Genomic DNA, 20012 nt, shown 5'->3' on the forward strand with positions numbered 1-20012 from the left:
GAATTTCAGTTCAGGGTGAGTCAATCCCACAGCCAGTGTTCCTAACCAACATATTAGACTATACATCTATTGGGGATAAGATGGCAGAAATTTTACCATGGTTTACATGGCTACTTTCCAATAAAAGGTAATCAAAATAAGTAGAATTAATTTTTCAGGAGGTAGAGACTTAATTGTCTCACTGAGGTTTTTGAAGTGATGGGATGAAAACAAAAAAGTTCATTAGTTTTCAACTGAACCACTCCATTCTTAGGTGGACTGGTTTCAAAATCAAGGAAAGAGGGGAAAACCACGACAGGAAAATGTTTTGCTTTTCACAGGCTTGCAAAAGACCACTGAGAAGGATAAAAGACACAGTACAATGTACATTGTTAAAATTCTTTGATGTCTAGCTGAGGAGATGTATTTTTTTGGTGGAAAGATCTCTGATATAACTTACATGTTCTAATTAAACTCCATGGTGACAATAAAAGGAAGGTACCCATTACTTCACACATTTTGTTAATAGGAAAGGTGAAATATTAATGTGATCTTGCTTGTCACATAGGAAGACAACGATAGCAGAAGTAATAGGAACACGGGGCTCTTAGTGCCAGAAGAGACTCCATGTTCACAATTTGTGACTTCTAACCATCAACAAGCTTCGCCCTAGATAATTCCGAGGCACACAACTAAAAAATTATTGCACAATTTAAGCTGTAAGGAAAATGGCTGGTAGTCTGGCAATACAGAAGAGGATAGTACCCTTACTGAGAAGTAGTACTCCTTTGCTATAATGGGAACAGATGCTGTATCTTTTAAATAGTAGGCTTGTTGGGGTGATAACCACGTAAAACTTCTAGGCATCTATTACACAGTGTTGTTTTTGAATGCAATTACAGTTGGATGCACTTATTTACTTTACTTTTTACACTTGAGATAATGTGCAGGTAAACTCATTCACACAAACGACTGTGAAAACAAAACAAAAGCAAATTGGTATTATGTACCCAAAAGCACTGATACTTAAAAGCCCATAACATCCCTCCTTCCACCCAAATCAAAGGTAGGATTCTGGTCATTTCTTCTAACAGACTGTATTATTTAGCATTGTATCAACTAGATACTTATTCACCAGCACTTTTGCTTATCTAAGTAATTAAGGTTCTTCATAATGACCTTGAGACTCTGTTCAAATCCTAAAGTATATTTGGTAGCATAAAGAAAAGATTAGGTTATGCTCAGTGTAGTTTTATTGCTAAGTATGTTTTACTGAATGCATAATCTTTGGAAACTGGTGATCCATTGTTTTCCCTGTATTAACCAAAGATTTCATGAACTACAATATGTAATCCCTTCCTCAGCCATGCCAGAAAACAGAATATCAAGAAGAGGTTTACTATCCTATTTGCTTCTGGGGGCCCTTTTACAGGTGAGGAGCTGATTACTAGCCTTCCAAAAAGCTCAGAAAACCAAAATGCCTTTACCTGTTGCATTCCTTGCAGGGCTTGCTGCAGGAGTTTCAGCTGCTGTTCTTTGTTTGGGTCATCTTCTCTGTGGGCTTTGCCTTGTTCTTGCTTGAGCAGTTCCACCTCATTCCGGTAGGCATCTAGCTGCCAACGGAGGCTGTCATTTTCTTCTTTCAGAGCTTCTGCCTGTGATACTAAAGCTAAACAATCAATATAAAGTAGTAAAAACCATATATCCAGGTTCTGTTGCGGTTCACCTTAGCCCCATGAAGACTTGGCGTTTTAAACTGACATGTATGAAAAGTCTCTCAATGAGAAACTCTAGGTCTGAGTTGGCTATGGTAGCAAGAGATGGACACAAAAGCACAAAGACTCATTTTTGTAAATGAACACAGAATTCCAACACACAGAAGTCCCCATCATGTTTCAATTCCTCTCTCTAAACATCACTACAATATTTCTAGGTAACATCAGTTACTTTTACTTGAAATGCAGCAAACGGTGAGTCTGTAATAATAAACTAGAAGGCTAATTGTCATGAACTGATGACTGTCCACTCAATAATTTTGCTTACAGTTGTTTTTTAAAAATGCAGCTTTTTAATGAAGCTTCCTCTGGTCCTATAGAGGAAAATGAAATGAAGTTGCTCAGTCATATCCAACTCTTTGCTACCCCATGGACTGTAGCCTACCAGGCTCCATCCATGGGATTTTCTAGGCAAGAACACTGGAGTGGGTTGCCATTTCCTATAGAGGAAAGGTACATGTAAAACTTAAGACACAAGACTTCCTGGGGAATTCCCTGGTTGTCCAATGGTTAGGACTCTGTGCTTTCATTGCTGAGGGCCCAGATTTGATCCCTTGTTAAGGAACTGAGATCCTACAAGCCATGTGGCGAGGCATTAAAAAAAAAAAAAAAAAGACTTCCAGTTTATGGTCTAGCATGTAAGGAGCTTAGAAGTCACTATTCCATCCTAACAACAAGTAAAAAGCTGAACTAACTGAAAAAAATCAACAACTCTTCTTTGATACAACAGAGAAATGAAGCAACAATGCAAACTCATACACCTCCAATTGGAGAGACAACAGGGGAATACAGAGGATCACAACTTACCAGACCAGAAAGCCATCAGCAGATATCACCACAGGAAACAGTGACAAGGTAGGAAAACCTAAACTATACTTGTCAATTTGCTGGAGGCTCAGTGTAGACAAGTCTGAGAGTTAAAAAGTCCAGGGAGACCCAGTCATAGCTTGGTTCCTATGCTTTTGTGAATCTTATGTACAGAAGCTCCACCTGGTCCTCAGAGTGAACACTGGAGAAAAATTCCTATGTAGTTCCAGCAGGGGAGGGGAGAAAGAAACCCTTTTGAAATATGCCAGAGCTTCATGTTCTTCTGTAAAAGAATTGCCTTCAGGAGAAATTATTTTACCAGACCCTAACCTACTGGAGTAGTACTAGAGCCTAACCAACCCGGGGAACCAACCAGCTCCAGCCCCCTCTAGCCATCCTGTCCCGCCTAAGTGGGGAGAAAAAACTGAGGACCACTTATGAAGTTCAGAGGTACAGACTCACTAAAAGACTGAGACCTAATCATAGGACTATAAAATGATTCTCTTCCCACCACATCTTAGCACCATACCAAAAAAGTCCTGTTTAACAGAGCTCCTTTCACCTAGTACATCATGTCCAGATTTCAGCAAAATTTACAAAGCTTACTAAAAAGTAAAAAACATAGTTTGCAGAAACTGAGCAAGGATCAGAACCAGTCAGATATGGAAGAAATGTTGGAGTTATCAGACGAGGGATTTAAAACAACTATTACTTGTAATTTCTTGATGGTCTAGTGATTAGAACTCCATGCTTTCAATGAATTCTCTCAATTGAGTCTGCAAGGGCCCAGCTTCAATCCCTAGTTGGAGAACTAAGATCCTACAAGCCACAAGGTATGGCCAAAAAAGAAAATGAAACAACTATTATTAACATGCTACAGGTTTTAATAGAAGAAGTAGACAACATGGAAGAATAGATGGATATTGTATGCAGAGAGATGGAAATTGAAAGAATCAAATAGAAATACTAGAGATTAAATACATGAACAGAAATGAAAAGTCCCCTTAACGGACTTACTAGTAGATTGAGCATGACTGAGGAAAGAATTTCTGAGTTGGAAGAGCTGACAATAGAAACATCCTAAACTGAAACAAACAAACAAACAAAAAATCAACCCCCACAAAGAAAAGAAAATGTAAGAATTGTAAGACAACTACAAAAGATGTAATGTATACATAATGAGAATGTCAGGAGAAAAAAGAGAAGCAGAAGCAATATGTAAAAGAATAATGACTGAGCATATGTCTAAATTAATGCTGGATACAAAACCACAGATCCAGGAAGTTCAGAGAGCATCAAGTAGGATAAATGCCAAAACACATAACATTTACATTTCAGAAAATTAAAGAGAAAAAACAATCTTGAAAGAAACCAGAGGGAAAAAACCACCTTACCTATAGAGAAGCAAAGATAAGAATTATATCCTACTTTTCCTCAGAAACCACGTTAGGCAAGACTAGAATGAAGAGAATACTCAAAATGCTAAGAGAAAAATAATCTACCAACTTAGAATTCTGTACCTTGTGAAATTATTCTTCAAAGGTAAAGGAGAAATACCTTCTTAGATGAAGAAAAATTGAGGGAATTTGTTGTTATTAGGCCTGCCTTGCAAGAAATGTTAAAAGAAGTTCTTAAGACAGAGGAAAATGACGTAAGTCAGACACTTGGATCTACATTAAGAAAGGAAGAGCATCAAAGAAGTAATAAGTGAAGGTAAAATAAAAACTTTAATTTTTCTTATTCTTACTTGATCTAACAAATAATAGTTTGCTTGAAATAATAGTGACAATGCATTCAATTATGTATGCTTGTATGTGTGTGTGCTTATGTATAAGTGAAATTAATGACAGCAATGATACAAGGAATAGGAGGAAGGAACTGGGATTATATTATGATAACATATTTGCACTAGCCACAAATTGGTATAGGGTTATTTGAAAGTGGACTTATTAGTTGTAAATGTAAATTGCAAACTCTAGGGCAACTACTAAAAAAGTAAAAAAAAAAGAAGTATAACCAGTATGCTAAGAAAGAAGAAAAAAGAAATCATATAAAATGCTCAGTTAAAACCACAAGGAGCTAGAAATGTGTAGAAGGCAAAAAGAACAAAGAACAAGAGCAATAAATAAAAAATAGTAACAAATATGGTGGACGTTAATCCAACTACATCAATAATTATTGTAAACATCAATTGTCTAAATACAACCATTAAAATCCAGATATTGTCAGAGTAATAAAAAAATAAGAAACAACTATAATGGTATACTTAAGAAACATTTAAAATATAGAAATACATATAGATTAAAAATAAAAGAATGTTAAATAATACACATGCTAACACTAGTTAAAAAAAAAAAGTAAGAGTAGCTATACTAATTTCAGGCAGAGTTGACTTCAGACCAAGGAAAATTATCAGGGCTAAAGAAGGGCATTACATAGGAATAAAGGCATTAGTACTACAAGAAGACATAACAAGCAATGTGTGTGAGCCTAATACTAGAGTATCAAAATACGTGAAACAAAATCTGATAGAACTGCAACAAAAAAATAAATGAATCCACTATTATAGAGACTTTATACCCCTCTATCAAAAATGGAATGATCGAGTAGGCAGAATATGAGTAATGACACAGCTGAACCCACAGCACCATCAATTAACTGGATATAATTGACATGTATAGACTATTTCATTTAACAGCAGATTATACATTTTTCTCAAGCACACATGCAACATTCACCAAGACAGATTACATTCTTCATCATAAAACACATCTAAGACACATTAAAAGAATGTAAGTCACAATGGGTATGCTGTCCAACCACGATGAAATTAAACTAGAAATCAATAACAGAAAGATAGATGGAAAATTCCAAAATACTTGGAGATCAAACAACACACTTCTAAAAAACACATGAGTCAAAGAAGAAATCTCAAAAGAAATTTAAAAATATTTGAACTAAATGGAAATAAAAATCACAACTTCTCAAAATTTGTGAGATGCAGCTAAAGCCATGCTTAGAGGGAAATTTGTAGCATTGAATACATATATTAGAAGGGAAGAAAGATCTAAAATCGATCATCTGAGCTTCCACCTTAGGAAACTAGAAAAAGAAGAGCAAATTAAATCTAAAGTTAGCAGAAGAAAACATATAGTAAAAATAGATCAGAAATCAATTAAATAGAAAACAGGAACTCAATAGAAAAAAATCTGTGAAAACAAAAGCTGGTTCTTTGTAAAGATCAATCAAGTTGAGAAAACTCTAGCCAGGCTAACTGAGAAAAAAATAGAGAAAATACAAATTACTAATGTCCAAAATTAAAGAGAGGATGTCACTATAGATCCTATGGACATTAAAAGGATAATAAAGGAATATTATGGACATGAGTTTGAGCAAACTTTGGGAGTTCGTGATGGACAGGAAAGCCTGGCGTGCTATAGTCCATGGGGTTGCAAAGAGTTGGACATGACTGAGCAACTGAACTGAACTAGTCCATAGTTCAGTCCATAGTACATAGTCCACGCATTTGATAACCTAGATGAAATGGGCCAACTCCTTGAAATCTGTTGAAATGCACACACAAGAAGTAGACAATCTGAGTAGGCCTCTATCACTTAAAAAAATTGGATCAATAATTAATAACTCTCTAAAGTAGAAACTACTAGGCCCACATAAATTTACTGTTGAATTATTTAGGGAAGAAAATAATACAAAATTTCTACAATCTCTTCCAGAAGATAGAAACAGAGAACATTTCCTAACTCATTATATGAAGTTGGCATTTTCCTAATACCAAAAACCATATGAAGACATACAAGAAAATAAAGTACAGACTGCTATCTCTCACGAACACAGACGTAAAAATTCTCAACAAAATACTAGTAAACCAAGTGCAAGAATGTATAGGAAGAAATATACCACAATCAAGTGGAATTCATCTTGGGTATGCAAGGCTGGTTCAACATTTGAAAAATCAATTAATGTAATTCATTATGTTAACAAGTTAAAGAGGTTAAAGTTGCATGATAATACAATAGATGCAGAAAAGGTATTTGACAAAATCCAACACCCATCCATGATTTTAAAATCTCAGTAAACTAGGAATAGAGAACTTCCTCAATATGATAATAAACATCTACAGGCTTCCCTGGTGGCTCAGAGGATAAAGCATCTGCCTGCAATGCAGGAGACCCAGGTTCGATCCCTGGGTTGGGAAGATCCCCTGGAGAAGGAAATGGCAACCCACTCCAGTATTCTTGCCTGGAGAATCCCATGGACAGAGGAGTCTGGTGGGCTATAGTCCACGGGGTCGCAAAGAGTCGGACACGACTGAGCGACTTCACACACACACCACCATACATCATAGAGAGAAACTTGAATCACTCCCATTAAGAACGAGGCAAGGATGCCACCACTTATCACTGCTTTTTTCAACTTTGTACTGGAAGTCCTAGATAATTCAATCAGACAAGAAAAGGAGATAATTTTCCAGTATAGATTATTTTTAAAATATGTGTTATTTTTATAGTCTAATGCCCTTGATCATTTTAAAATGAAAATATATAATGGCAACCCACTCCAGTATTCTTCCCTGGAGAATCCCATGGACAGGGGACCCTGGTGGGCTACAATCTGTGGGGTTGCAAAGAATCAGACACGACTGAGCAACTAACACACTATTTACATTTGCACATTAAAAATGAAATATTTAAGTAGAGATGTAACAAAATACATACCAGATCTATACAAAGAACACTACAAAACTCAGGTTGAAAATGAGTGGAAATCATTCAATTCACATTGAATTCAAGTGAAAAAATGAATGAAATAAAAAAAACTAAATAAATGGAGAAATTTTATGTTTATGGATAGGATGGCAATATCATAAAGATATCAGTTGTTTCCAACTTGATCTGTGGATTCAATGCAATCCCAATCAAAATCCAAGCAAGTTATTTTGTGGATAATGACAAACTGAGTCTGAAGTTTATAAAGAGAGGCAAAAGACCCAAAATGTCCAACTCAACATTGAAAGAGTAGAATAGAGTTGGAAGACTGATGCTACCTGGTTTCAAGGCTTAACAGAAAGTTAATAGTAGCTAAGACAGTGTGGTGTTGGTGAAAGAAAAGACAAATAGATCCATTAAATAGATTAGAGAGTCCAGAAAGAGACCCCCATAGAGTCAACTGATTTTTGCCAAAGGAGCAAAGGCAATACAATGGAGCAAAAATAGACTCTTTAACAAACATGCTGGAACAACTGGACATCACAAAGATTAAGTCAAAATGGATTATAGACCTAAATGAGAAATCCTAAACTATAAACCTCCTAGAAGATAACATAAGAGAAAAATGTAGCTGACCTTGAGTATGGTGATGAGTTTTTAAACACAACACCAAATGCATGATCCATGAAGGAAATAACTGATAACCTGGACTTAATTAAAATAGAAACTTCTCTGTTAAAGACAATATCAAGAAGAAAAGCCATAGACTGAGGAGAAAATATTTGCAAAGGACACAGTTGATAAAGGACTGTTATCCAAAATATACAATGAACTCTTCAAACTCAACAATAAGAAAACAAACAACCCATTTGGGCTACAAATCTGAACAGACACCTTGCCAAAGATATACTAATGACGAGTAAGCATATGAAATGATTTCAACATCATATGTCATTAGTGAATTGCAAATTAAAACAGGAGTGTGATATTACTAGAAACATATCAGAATTGCCAAAATCCAAAACAATGACAGCACCAAGGACTGGTGAGGATGTAGTGTAAATAAGAACTCTGCTTCATTGCTGGTGAGAATGCAAAATGGTATAGTCACTTTGGGAGACAGTTTGGCAGTTTCTTACAAACTAAACAGACTTTAATGATATGATCCAGCAATCATGTTCCTTGGTATTTACCCAAATGAGCTAAAAACTATGTCCACACAAAAACCTGCACATACATATTTACAACAGCTTTATTCATAATTGCCAAAACTTGGAAGCAACCACAATGTTCTTTAGTAGTTATCTAACCACTAATACACTATAATACATCTGGAAAATTGAATAATAAATGGCACTAAAAAGAAATGAGATACAAAGCCACGAAAAGACATGCAGGAAATGTAAATGCATATTACTATGTGAAAGTAGTCAATTTGAAAAGACTGCATACTAAATGTTCCCAACTATATGCCAGTCTGGAAAGGGAAAAACTATAGAGTCAGTTAAAAAATCAGTGGTTACCAGGTATTTGGATGGAGGGAAGAATGAATAGGTTTAGCACAGAAGATTTTAAGGTCCCTGAAACTATTCTGTATGATACTACAATTGTGGACACACATACATTTTGTATATTTCTCCAACACCATAAAATGGGTACCAAGAGTGAATTCTAATGCAAACTATGAACTTTGGGTGATGAGGATGTATTCAGCTACTGTAACACATGTACCTCTGGGGTGCAGGATGTAGATAGTGGGAGATTGTATGTATATGGGGACTGGCAGTATTTGGGAACTCTGTACTTCCTGCTCAATTTTGCTATGGACCTAAAACTGATCTAAAAATTAAAGTTTATTAATTGAAAAATAAGACACATGGAGAAACCTAGATTAAACTTATTTATGGCTATGGCATATTTTTCAAGATCAAAAATCATAAAAGCTACTTTGAAATATTTAATAAGATTTTCATTCATTCAACAAACATTTATTGAATTCCTTCCAAGTTCCAGGCTTATGACTATGGTAAAAAATGAGATTCCACTCATCTCTATTGTTTACACTCCAAATTAATGGATATATTTGTAGTTTATTCCCTTTTTGATTCCTAACAGAATATAGAGTTCAGAAAACAGGTATCATCAAAACGGGTCAAAATTACAAATCTGTACATTAAATGTATAAGAATGTTAAAAGATAAGTTTGGACTTCCTTGGTGGTGCAGTGGATAAGAATCCAGCTACTAATTCAGGGGACATGGGTTTGATCCCTGGTCCTGGAAGATTCCAGATGCTGTAGACCAACTAAGCCCATGCATCACAACTACTGAGCTTGCGTGCCACAACTACTGAGCCTGTGTGCTGCAACTACTGATGCCTGCGTGCCCTAGAACCTGTGCTCCACAACAGGGGAAGCCACTGCAACGGGAAGCCCGAGCACTACAACAAACAGTAGCCCTTGCTCGCTGAAACTAGAGAAAGCCTGTGCACAGCAATGAAGATCCAGTGCGGCCAAAAAAGAAATGAAATAAATTAATTAATTAAATGAATACATAAATACATAAAAAATGTTATAAAATTTGACAAAGGTGTGAATTTTTTCAGCTACCTATGGGAAGTAACTTTTGGTAGAAGGTAGTAAAAAAAGTAATTGAAATCAAATCTCTGAGATTATTAGCTATAAATGGTGGAAGAATAGTTTTCTAAGGGGTTTGCAGAGACAAGATTCACCCTGTACATAATGAACAAAAAGAAGTTGTGCTTTATAAAGATGAAGTATATAGAATAAAACTATATTTCAAGGGTGAAGACATTTCCTATTCCTGAAAAAAAAGCTGCCTATAGGGTAGTGCTGGGTTTAATTCAATGCCTTGAATCTGAGGGTTATCCTAAAATAATTAGGTACTGATGAAGGCTGATGTGATCAGATGAAGCGGGTAACAGAGCGATGAGATGGCTGGATGGCATCATGTCCAAACTCAATGGACATGAGTTTGGGCAAACTCCAGGAGATAGTGAAGGACAGGGAAGCCTGGCATGCTACAGTCCATGGGGTTGCAGAGAGTGGGACATGACTTAGCTACTGAACAACAACAACAATCCAAAGAAGAGAGTGACAATGTAATAGGTAGGATCTGGTGAGAAATGCCTTCTCACTAGAGTAGTGTTGAGACATGTTCTCAGTGTCCATGTTGGTTTTCTATGAATGGCCATGTAATTATCTTGATATAGCAGTTTCAAACCTCGCATTTTTGCTTAAAAATTTACAAGAGACCTTCAGCACAATATATTCATTTTATGTTTGGTTTTATTACTGATTTTAGTTGTTGCCATAATCACACAGATTTTGTGTCTTTGATGTGAAAGTTGGATTCACAGCACACCAAATAATATCTATCCTTGCCATCTTCCCAGTGGCTGGGATAGTTGGTCTCAGACAGGCAGTATTCTTAACAGTCACAACACCAAAGTGTCAGTCACTCAGTCATGTCCGACTCTTGGCGACCCCATGGACTGTAGCCTGCTAGCCTCCTCTATCCATGGAATTCTCCAGGCAAGAATACTGAACCATTCCCTTAGAAGATGCTAAAGATGAAGATGACTATATATTTGGAACTGGATGGAAAAAGAGACATTGACTATCTGCCAAACAGGGGAAGAAATATTTGACTTGTTTTGCTGGGTCAGTACCAGTGATAGCATCTTGATGGAGTAAGGCTGAACAGCACAGAGGTTACTCTGCAAATCCAGTGGCTGCTTCAGATGGACAGTGAGGTATTTCTGCTTCAGTATGCATGTCTGTCCACTGGCAAGGCACACAGCTCAATACAAAATAGTGATATTTCATCTTTCTCTTTTTGTTTCTTCTTGTACTGCAGGCCAGTAATTACACTCATGTCCTACAAGTCATGTAGAGAAACATGGCAGAGAAAAGGACAGAGGTCTAGGAGAATGGTTAGAGGCATCTTCTCCAGTTGAAATGTGAAAATATTTTCCCTCTGAGAAAATGAGGAGGCAAGACTGCTTTCCCCCCCTGGGAGAAAGGGCGTCCTGATGAGCAGAGATGGACTGTTGTAGCTAAGCAGGAGCAGATAGTAATCTCCTCAGTTTGGACCTGTCACTAAGCAAAAGAAAATGGGGGCCTTACTTACAAAATATATTTCCCACTCTTTAAAGTGAAGGTTTTTGTCATTTTAATGAGGATACCAAGTCTTTACTTTCACAGACTTAATATTAATTGGGCCTATTTCTGAAGTTGGAGTTCTTTGTACATTGCCAGAACATTGAAAAGTTCAATATTCCCTTTTAATAATATGTTTGAGTAGGTGAATTCATCAGTCCTGATACTAAAGAGTATAGTACAGTGAATTTATTCTTTTCCTGCCATCATTAGTTCCCAGCTTCTCCTTTTTGACGATTTCCTATATAGGAAAAAGTTTCTCTTTATGGGAATTGCTCTTCAGATCTGAAGGCTGCCAATTCATCATGGCAGATATGAAAGTATGAAGGCAGCTGTGAATGCCTCCTTTTAAAGGAGCCACTTGGAGCAAAATCTCAGACATGTTTTTCTACAACAAAAGATCTAAAAGGACTTTGTGCTTTTAGGTATGAAAAAAAATATACCTAGGTTTCTTCAATGGTACAAAGAGCACAAACAAACAAAAATTAATGGAAGTAAATTTAGAGAGTCAGCCACTCTTAAAAAGCTGCATTACAAGTGATGACCTGGAAGGGTAAGATGGGGGTGGGGGTTGGAGGGAAGCTTGAAGCTCAAGAGGGAGGGGATATATGTATATGTATAACTGATTCACTTTGTTGTACAGCAGAAACTAACACAACATTGTAAAGCAACTATACTCTAATAAAAAATCATAAAAAAGGAGATGCTAAAAATGTTACCACATTTTAGAAGAAAGATGCTAAAAAGTGTTACCAAATTATAGAAGGAAAAATGAGCAACACTCCTCTCAAGGTTCAAAAAAAGAAGCTAGAGCTGGAGTGATTCACAAAGAGAAAAAACAAAAACAAAGAGTGGGAAGAAAAAGTGGGAGATATGAGCATGACCCATGAAGGCCAGTTCAGACAAAAATCTCAAGTGAGTCCCCTGACTTCAAAAAGCCTTGCTTCTGAGGCAGTCCTAAGATGGCGGAGGAATAGGATGGGGAGACCACTTTCTCCCCCCAAAATTCATCAAAAGAACATTTAAACACTGAGTAAATTCCACAAAACAACTTCTGAATGCCGGCAGAGGACATCAGGCACCCAGAAAAGCAGCCCATTGTCTTCGAAAAGAAGTAGGAAAAAATATAAAAGACAAAAAAAGAGACAAAAGAGGTAGGGATGGAGCCCTGTCCCTGGAAGGGAGTCTTAAAAAGAGAGGTTTCCAAACATCAGGAAACACTCTCACTGCCGAGTCTGTGGTAAGCCTTGGAAGCACAGAGGGCAACATAACCGGGATGAAAAATAAATAAATAATTAAACCCCACAGATTACGAGCCCAATGGTAACTCCCCCAGTGGAGAAGCAGTGCAGACGCCTGCATCCGCCACTAGCAAGCGGGGTCTGGGCAGGGAGATGAGGGCTGCATTGCTTAGAGTCAGGATCGGGCCTGAATGCCCTGAGGGTAATCAGAATGAACTAACTTGAGCTAGCAAACCAGACTGTGGGATAGCTACCGTGCAAAAAGCCCTAAGACACTGCCAGGACCGTGCACAGAACAAAGGACTGAACAGAATTAGCCGGCTGCAGACCATCCCCCTCTGGTGATAGGCAGCCAGAGCCGGAAGGGGGCAATCGCAGCCCCAGAGAGACATTATCTACCAAACTGCAAGCAGGCTTCTTTGCTAACTAAAACTTCTTGGGGTTCTGGACAGTCATCATCCACCTGAGAAAGTGTGCTGGTTGTACACCCAGAAAACCAAGCAGCAGGGACAGGAGAGGTGATAAGTTGCAGTGACCACGCTTGCCAAACACCTCATCACCTGAGCTGCTCGGACCTGGGAAGGGCACAAAACACAGGCCCAATGGAGTCTGCGCCTCTGAGGACTACCAGAGTGCCTGAACCTGAGCGGCTTAGACCTGGGAGGTGCATGCAGCCCAGGGCTGGCCTTGGACGGTTCCCGGCAGAGCAACCTACAGCGTGAGCTGTGTGGGCAGGGAGGGCACACGCTCCATGAACAAGGGCAGGCTCAGTGTGGCTGAGACACTGCGAGCACACGCTAGTGTTATTTGTTTGCAGCGTCCCTCCCTCCCCACAGTGCGACTGAACAAGTGAGCCTAAAAAAAGTGTCCACCACCAGCCCTCCTTGTGTCAGGGCGGAAATCAGACACTGAAGAGACCAGCAAACAGAAGAAGCTAAAACAGAGGGATGTGCCTTGGAAGTGACAGGTGCAATAGATTAAAACCCTGTTGTTAGTACCGACTGGATAAGAAGGGGCCTATAGATCTTGAGAAATATAAGCCGGACCAAGGAACTATCCGAAAATGAACTGACCCCACACTGCCCACAACACCACCAGAGAAAGTCCTAGATATATTTTTACCATTTTTATGATCATTATTTTTTTTAACTTTTTAAAAATTTTAAGTCCTCTATTACTCCTTTAATTTTCATTTTTATAACCTACTATTACTTTTCAAAAAAAAGACCCTATTTTTTAAAGCAAACTTCATATATATATATATATATATATATAAATAATTTTTGTGACTTTTTTTTTCCTTCTTCTTTTCTTTAATATTGTATTTTTGAAAATCCAACCTCTATTCTAGATTTTTAATCTTTGCTTTTTGGTATTTGTTATCAATTTTGTACCTTTAAAAACCCAATCTTCAGTACCCATTTTTACTTGGGAGTGAGATTACTGGCTTGACTGCTCTCTCCTCCTTTGGACTCTCCTTTTTCTCCACCAGGTCGCCTCTGTATCCTTCCTCCCCCTTCTCTTCTCTACGCAACTCTGTGAATCTCTGTGTGTTCCAGATGGTGGAGAACACATAGGGAACTGATTACTGGCTGGATCTGTCTCTCTCCTTTTCATTCCCCCCTTTTATCCTCCTGGACACCTCTGTCTCCTTCCTCCCTCTTCTCTTCTCTGTGTAAATCTGTGAACATCTCTGAGCGGTCCAGAATGTGGAGCACACATAAGGAAGTGATTACTGGCTAGCTTGCTCTCTCCTCTTTTGATTCCACCTCATCTCATTCGGGTCACCTCTAACTCCCTCCTCCCTCTTCTCTTCTCCATGTAACTCTGTGAACCTCTCTGGGTGTCCCTCATTGAGGAGAAACTTTTCATCTTTAACCTAGATGTATTATCAACGGTGCTGTATAGAAGGAGAAGTCTTGAGGCTACTGTAAAAATAAGACTGAAAACCAGAAGCAGGAGGCTTAAGTCCAAATCCTGAGAACATCAGAGAACTCCTGACTCCAGGGAACATTAATCGATAGGAGCTCATCAAATGCCTCCATACCTACACTGAAACCAAGCACCATCCAAGGGCCAGCAAGTTAAAGAGCAAGACATACCATGCAAATTCTCCAGCAACACAGGAACACAGACCTGAGTTTCAATATACAGGCTGCCCAAAGTTACTCCAAAACCATTGACATTTCATAACTCATTACTGGACACTTCATTGCACTCCAGAGAGAAGAAATCCAGCTCCACCCACCAGAACACTGACACAGGCTTCCCTAACCAGGAAACCTTGACAAGCCACCCATACAACCCCACCCAAAGCGAGGAAACTCCACAATAAAGAGAACTCCACAAACTGCGAGAATATAGAAAGGCCACCCCAAACGCAGTAATATAAACAAGATGAAGAGGCAGAGGAATACCCAGCAGGTAAAGGAACAGGATAAATGCCCTCCAAACCAAACAAAAGAGGAAGAGATAGGGAATCTACCTGATAAAGATTTTCGAATAATGATAGGGAAAAGGATCCAAAATCTCGAAATAAAAACGGAATCACAGATAAATAGCCTGGAGACAAGGACTGAGAAGATGCAAGATAGGTTTAACAAGGACCTAGAAGAAATAAAAAAGAGTCAATATATAATGAATAATGCAATATATGAGATCAAAAACACTCTGGAGGCAATAAATAGTAGAATAACGGAGGCAGAAGACAGGATTAGCGAAGTAGAAGATAGAATGGTAGAAGTAAATGAATCAGAGAGGAAAAAAGAAATGCGAATTAAAAGAAATGAGGACAATTTCAGAGACCTCCAGGACAATATTAAACGCTCCAACATTCGAATCATAGGAGTCCCAGAAGAAGAAGACAAAAAGAAAGACCATGAGAAAATACTTGAGGAGATAATAGTTGAAAACTTCCCTAAAATGGGGAAGGAAATAATCACCCAAGTCCAAGAAACCCAGAGAGTCCCAAACAGGATAAACCCAAGGCGAAACACCCAAAGACACATATTAATAAAATTAACAAAGATCAAACACAAACAACAAATATTAAAAGCAACAAGGGAAAACAACAAATAATACACAAGGGGATTCCCATAAGGATAACAGCTGATGTCTCAATAGAAACTCTTCAAGCCAGGAGGGAATGGCAAGACATACTTAATGTGATGAAAGAAAATAACCTACAGCCCAGATTACTGTACCCAGCAAGGATCTCATTAAATATGAAGGAGAAATCAAAAGCTTTACAGACAAGCAAAAGCTGAGAGAATTCAGCACCAGCAAACCAGCTCTCCAACAAATGCTAAAGGATCTTCTCTAGACAGGAAACACAAAAAGGGTGTATAAACTCGAACCCAAAACAATAAAGTAAATGGCAACAGGATCATATTTATCAATAGTTACCTTAAACGTAAATGGGTTGAATGCCCCAACCAAAAGACAAAGACTGGCTGAATAGATACAAAAACAAGACCCCTATGTATGTTGTTTACAAGAGACCCACCTCAAAACAAGGGACACATACAGACTGAAAGTGAAGGGCTGGAAAAAGATATTCTATGCAAATAGAGACCAAAAGAAATCAGGAGTAGCAATACTCATATCAGATAAAATAGACTTTAAAACAAAGGCTGTGAAAAGAGACAAAGAAGGACACTACATAATGATCAAAGGATCAATCCAAGAAGATATAACAATTATAAATATATATGCACCCAACATAGGAGCACCACAATATGTAAGACAAATGCTAACAGGTATGAAAGGGGAAATTAACAGTAACACAGTAGTAGTGGGAGACTTTAATACCCCACTCACACCTATGGATATATCAACTAAACAGAAAATTAACAAGGAAACACAAACTTTAAATGACACACTAGACCAGTTAGACCTACTTGATATCTAGAGGACATTTCACCCCAAAACAATGAATTTCACCTTTTCCTCAAGTGCACACGGAAACTTCTCCAGGATAGATCACATCCTTGGCCATAAATCTAGCCTTGGTAAGTTCAAAAAAATTGAAATCATTCCAAGCATCTTTTCTGACCACAATGCAGTAAGATTAGATCTCAATTACAGGAGAAAAACTATTAAAAATTCCAACATATGGAGGCTGAACAACATGCTGCTGAATAACCAATAAATCACAGAAGAAATCAAAATATGCATAGAAACGAATGAAAATGAAAACACAACAACACAAAACCTGTGGGACACTGTAAAAGCAGTACTAAGGGGGAGAGTTCATAGCAATACAGGCATACCTCAAGAAACAAGAAAAAAGTCAAATAAATAACCTAACTCCACACCTAAAGCAACTAGAAAAGGAAGAAATTAAGAACCCCTGGGTTAGTAGAAGGAAAGAAATCTTAAAAATTAGGGCAGAAATAAATGCAAAAGAAACAAAAGAGACCGTAGCAAAAATCAACAAAGACAAAAACTGGTTCTTTGAAAGGATACATAAAATTGACAAACCATTAGCCAGACTCATCAAGAAACAAAGGGAGAAAAATGAAATCAATAAAATTAGAAATGAAAATGGAGAGATCACAACAGACAACACAGAAATACAAAGGCTCATAAGAGACTACTATCAGCAACTATATCTCAATAAAATGGATAGCATGGAAGAACTGGACAAATTCTTAGAAAAGTACAACTTTCCAAAACTGAACCAGGAAGAAATAGAAAATCTTAACAGACCCATCACAAGCATGGAAATTGAAACTGTAATCAGAAATCTTCCAGCAAACAAAAGCCCAGGTCCAGACGGCTTCACAGCTGAATTCTACCAAAAATTTAGAGAAGAGCTAACACCTATCCTACTCAAACTCTTCCAGAAAATTGCAGAGGAAGGTAAACTTCCAAACTCATTTATGAGGCCACCATCACCCTAATACCAAAACCTGAAAAAGATGCCACAAAAAAAAGAAAACTACAGGCCAATATCACTGATGAACATAGATGCAAAAATCCTTAACAAAATTCTAGCAATCAGAATCCAACAACACATTAAAAAGATCATACACCATGACCAAGTGGGCTTTATCCCAGGGATGCAAGGATTCTTCAATATCTGCAAATCAATCAGTGTAATACACCACATTAACAAATTGAAAAATAAAAGCCATATGATTATCTCAATAGACGCAGAGAAAGCTTTTGACAAAATTCAACATCCGTTTATGATAAAAACTCTCCAGAAAGCAAGAATAGAAGGAACATACCTCAACATAATAAAAGCTATATATGACAAACCCACAGCAAACATTATCCTCAATGGTGAAAAATTGAAAGCATTTCCCCTAAAGTCAGGAACAAGACAAGGGTGCCCACTTTCACTACTATTCAACATAGTTCTGGAAGTTTTGGCCATAGCAATCAGAGCAGAAAAAGAAATAAAAGGAATCCAAACTGGAAAAGAAGAAGTAAAACTCTCACTGTTTCCAGATGATATGATCCTCTACATTGAAAATCCTAAAGACTCCACCAGAAAATTACTAGAGCTAATCAATGACTATAGTAAAGTTGCAGGATATAAAATCAACACACAGAAATCCCTTGCATTCCTATACACTAATAATGAGAAAATAGAGAAATTAAGGAAACAATTCGATTCACCATTGCAATGGAAAGAATAAAATACTTAGGAATATATCTACCTAAAGAAACTAAAGACCTATATATAGAAAACTATAAAACACTGGTGAAGGAAATGAAAGAGGACACTAATAGATGGAGAAATATACCATGTTCATGGATCAGAAGAATCAATATAGTGAAAATGAGTATACTACCCAAAGCAATCTATAGATTCAGTGCAATCCCTATCAAACTACCAACGGTATTTTTCACAGAGCTAGAACAAAAAATTTCACAATTTGTATGGAAATACAAAAAACCACGAATAGCCAAAGCAATCTTGAGAAAGAAGAATGGAACTGGAGGAATCAACCTGCCTGACTTCAGGCTCTACTACAAAGCTACAGTCATCAAGACAGTACGGTAGTGGCACAAAGACAGAAATATAGACCCATGGAACTAAATAGAAAGCCCAGAGATAAGTCCACGCACCTATGGACACCTTATCTTTGACAAAGGAGGCAAGAATATACAATGGAGAAAAGACAATCTCTTTAACAAGTGGTGCTGGGAAAACTGGTCAACCACGTGTAAAAGAGTGAACCTAGAATACTTTTTAACACCATACACAAAAATAAACTCAAAACGGATTAAAGATCTAAATGTAAGACCAGAAACTATAAAACTCTTAGAGGAGAACATAGGCAAAACACTCTCTGACATAAATCACAGCAGGATCCTCTGTGACCCACCTCCCAGAATATTGGAATAAAAGCAAAAATAAACAAATGGGACCTAATTAAACTTAAAAGATTCTGCACAACAAAAGAAACTATAAGCAAGGTGAAAAGACAGCCTTCAGAATGGGAGAAAATAATAGCAAATGAAGCAACTGACAAACAACAAATCTCAGAAATATACAAACAACTCCTGCAGCTCAATTCCAGAAAAATAAATGACTCAATCAAAAAATGGGCCAAAGAACTAAATAGACATTTCTCCAAAGAAGACATACAGACAGCTAACAAACACATGAAAAGATGCTCAACATCACTCATTATCAGAGAAATGCAAATCAAAACCACTATGAGGTACCATTTCATGCCAGTCAGAATGGCTGTGATCCAAAAGTCTACAAGCAATAAATGCTGGAAAGGGTGTGGAGAAAAGGGAACCCTCTTACACTGCTGGTGGGAATGCAAACTAGTACAGCCACTATGGAGAACAGTGTGGAGATTCCTTAAAAAACTGGAAATAGAACTGCCATATGACCCAGCAATCCCACTGTTGGGCATACACAACAAGGAAACCAGAGTTGAAAGAGACATGTGTACCCCAATGTTCATTGCAGCACTGTTTATAATAGGCAGGACATGGAAGCAAACCTAGATGTCCATCAGCAGATGAATGGATAAGAAAGCTGTGGTACATATACACAATGGAATATTACTCAGCCATTAAAAAGAATACATTTGAATCAGTTCTAATGAGGTGGATGAAACTGGAGCCGATTATACAGAGTGAAGTAAGCCAGAAGGAAAAACACCAATGCAGTATACTAACGCATATATATGGAATTTAGAAAGATGGCAACGATAACCCTGTATGTGAGACAGCAAAACAGACACAGATATATATAATAGTCTTTTGGACTCTGTGGGAGAGGGAGAGGGTGGGATGATTTAGGAGAATGGCATTGAAACATGTATAATAT

The 20012-nt window shown here is 37.6% G+C and overlaps 1 protein-coding gene and 1 non-coding gene across 15 annotated transcripts in view; one reads left to right on the plus strand and one right to left on the minus strand.

The window, feature by feature from the left end:
• ENOX2 (ecto-NOX disulfide-thiol exchanger 2) overlaps positions 1-20012 on the minus strand; it is a 288002-nt gene that overhangs the window by 12131 nt on the left and 255859 nt on the right. For 12 of the 14 annotated variants that reach the window (XM_059883750.1, XM_024988841.2, XM_024988840.2 and 9 more), the window contains one exon: positions 1467-1648. In XM_059883750.1, the coding sequence (XP_059739733.1) occupies positions 1467-1648 (182 nt within the window). The remainder of the gene's footprint in view (positions 1-1466; positions 1649-20012) is intronic. The other 2 variants (XM_024988844.2, XM_059883743.1) reach the window with 1 other exon arrangement.
• On the plus strand, positions 6706-6777 carry TRNAC-GCA (transfer RNA cysteine (anticodon GCA)). Its single transcript has one exon. It is a non-coding gene; the product is annotated as a tRNA-Cys (tRNA).

The sequence above is a fragment of the Bos taurus genome, chromosome X (assembly GCF_002263795.3).
Source record: "Bos taurus isolate L1 Dominette 01449 registration number 42190680 breed Hereford chromosome X, ARS-UCD2.0, whole genome shotgun sequence".
Classification (NCBI taxonomy): domain Eukaryota; kingdom Metazoa; phylum Chordata; class Mammalia; order Artiodactyla; family Bovidae; genus Bos; species Bos taurus.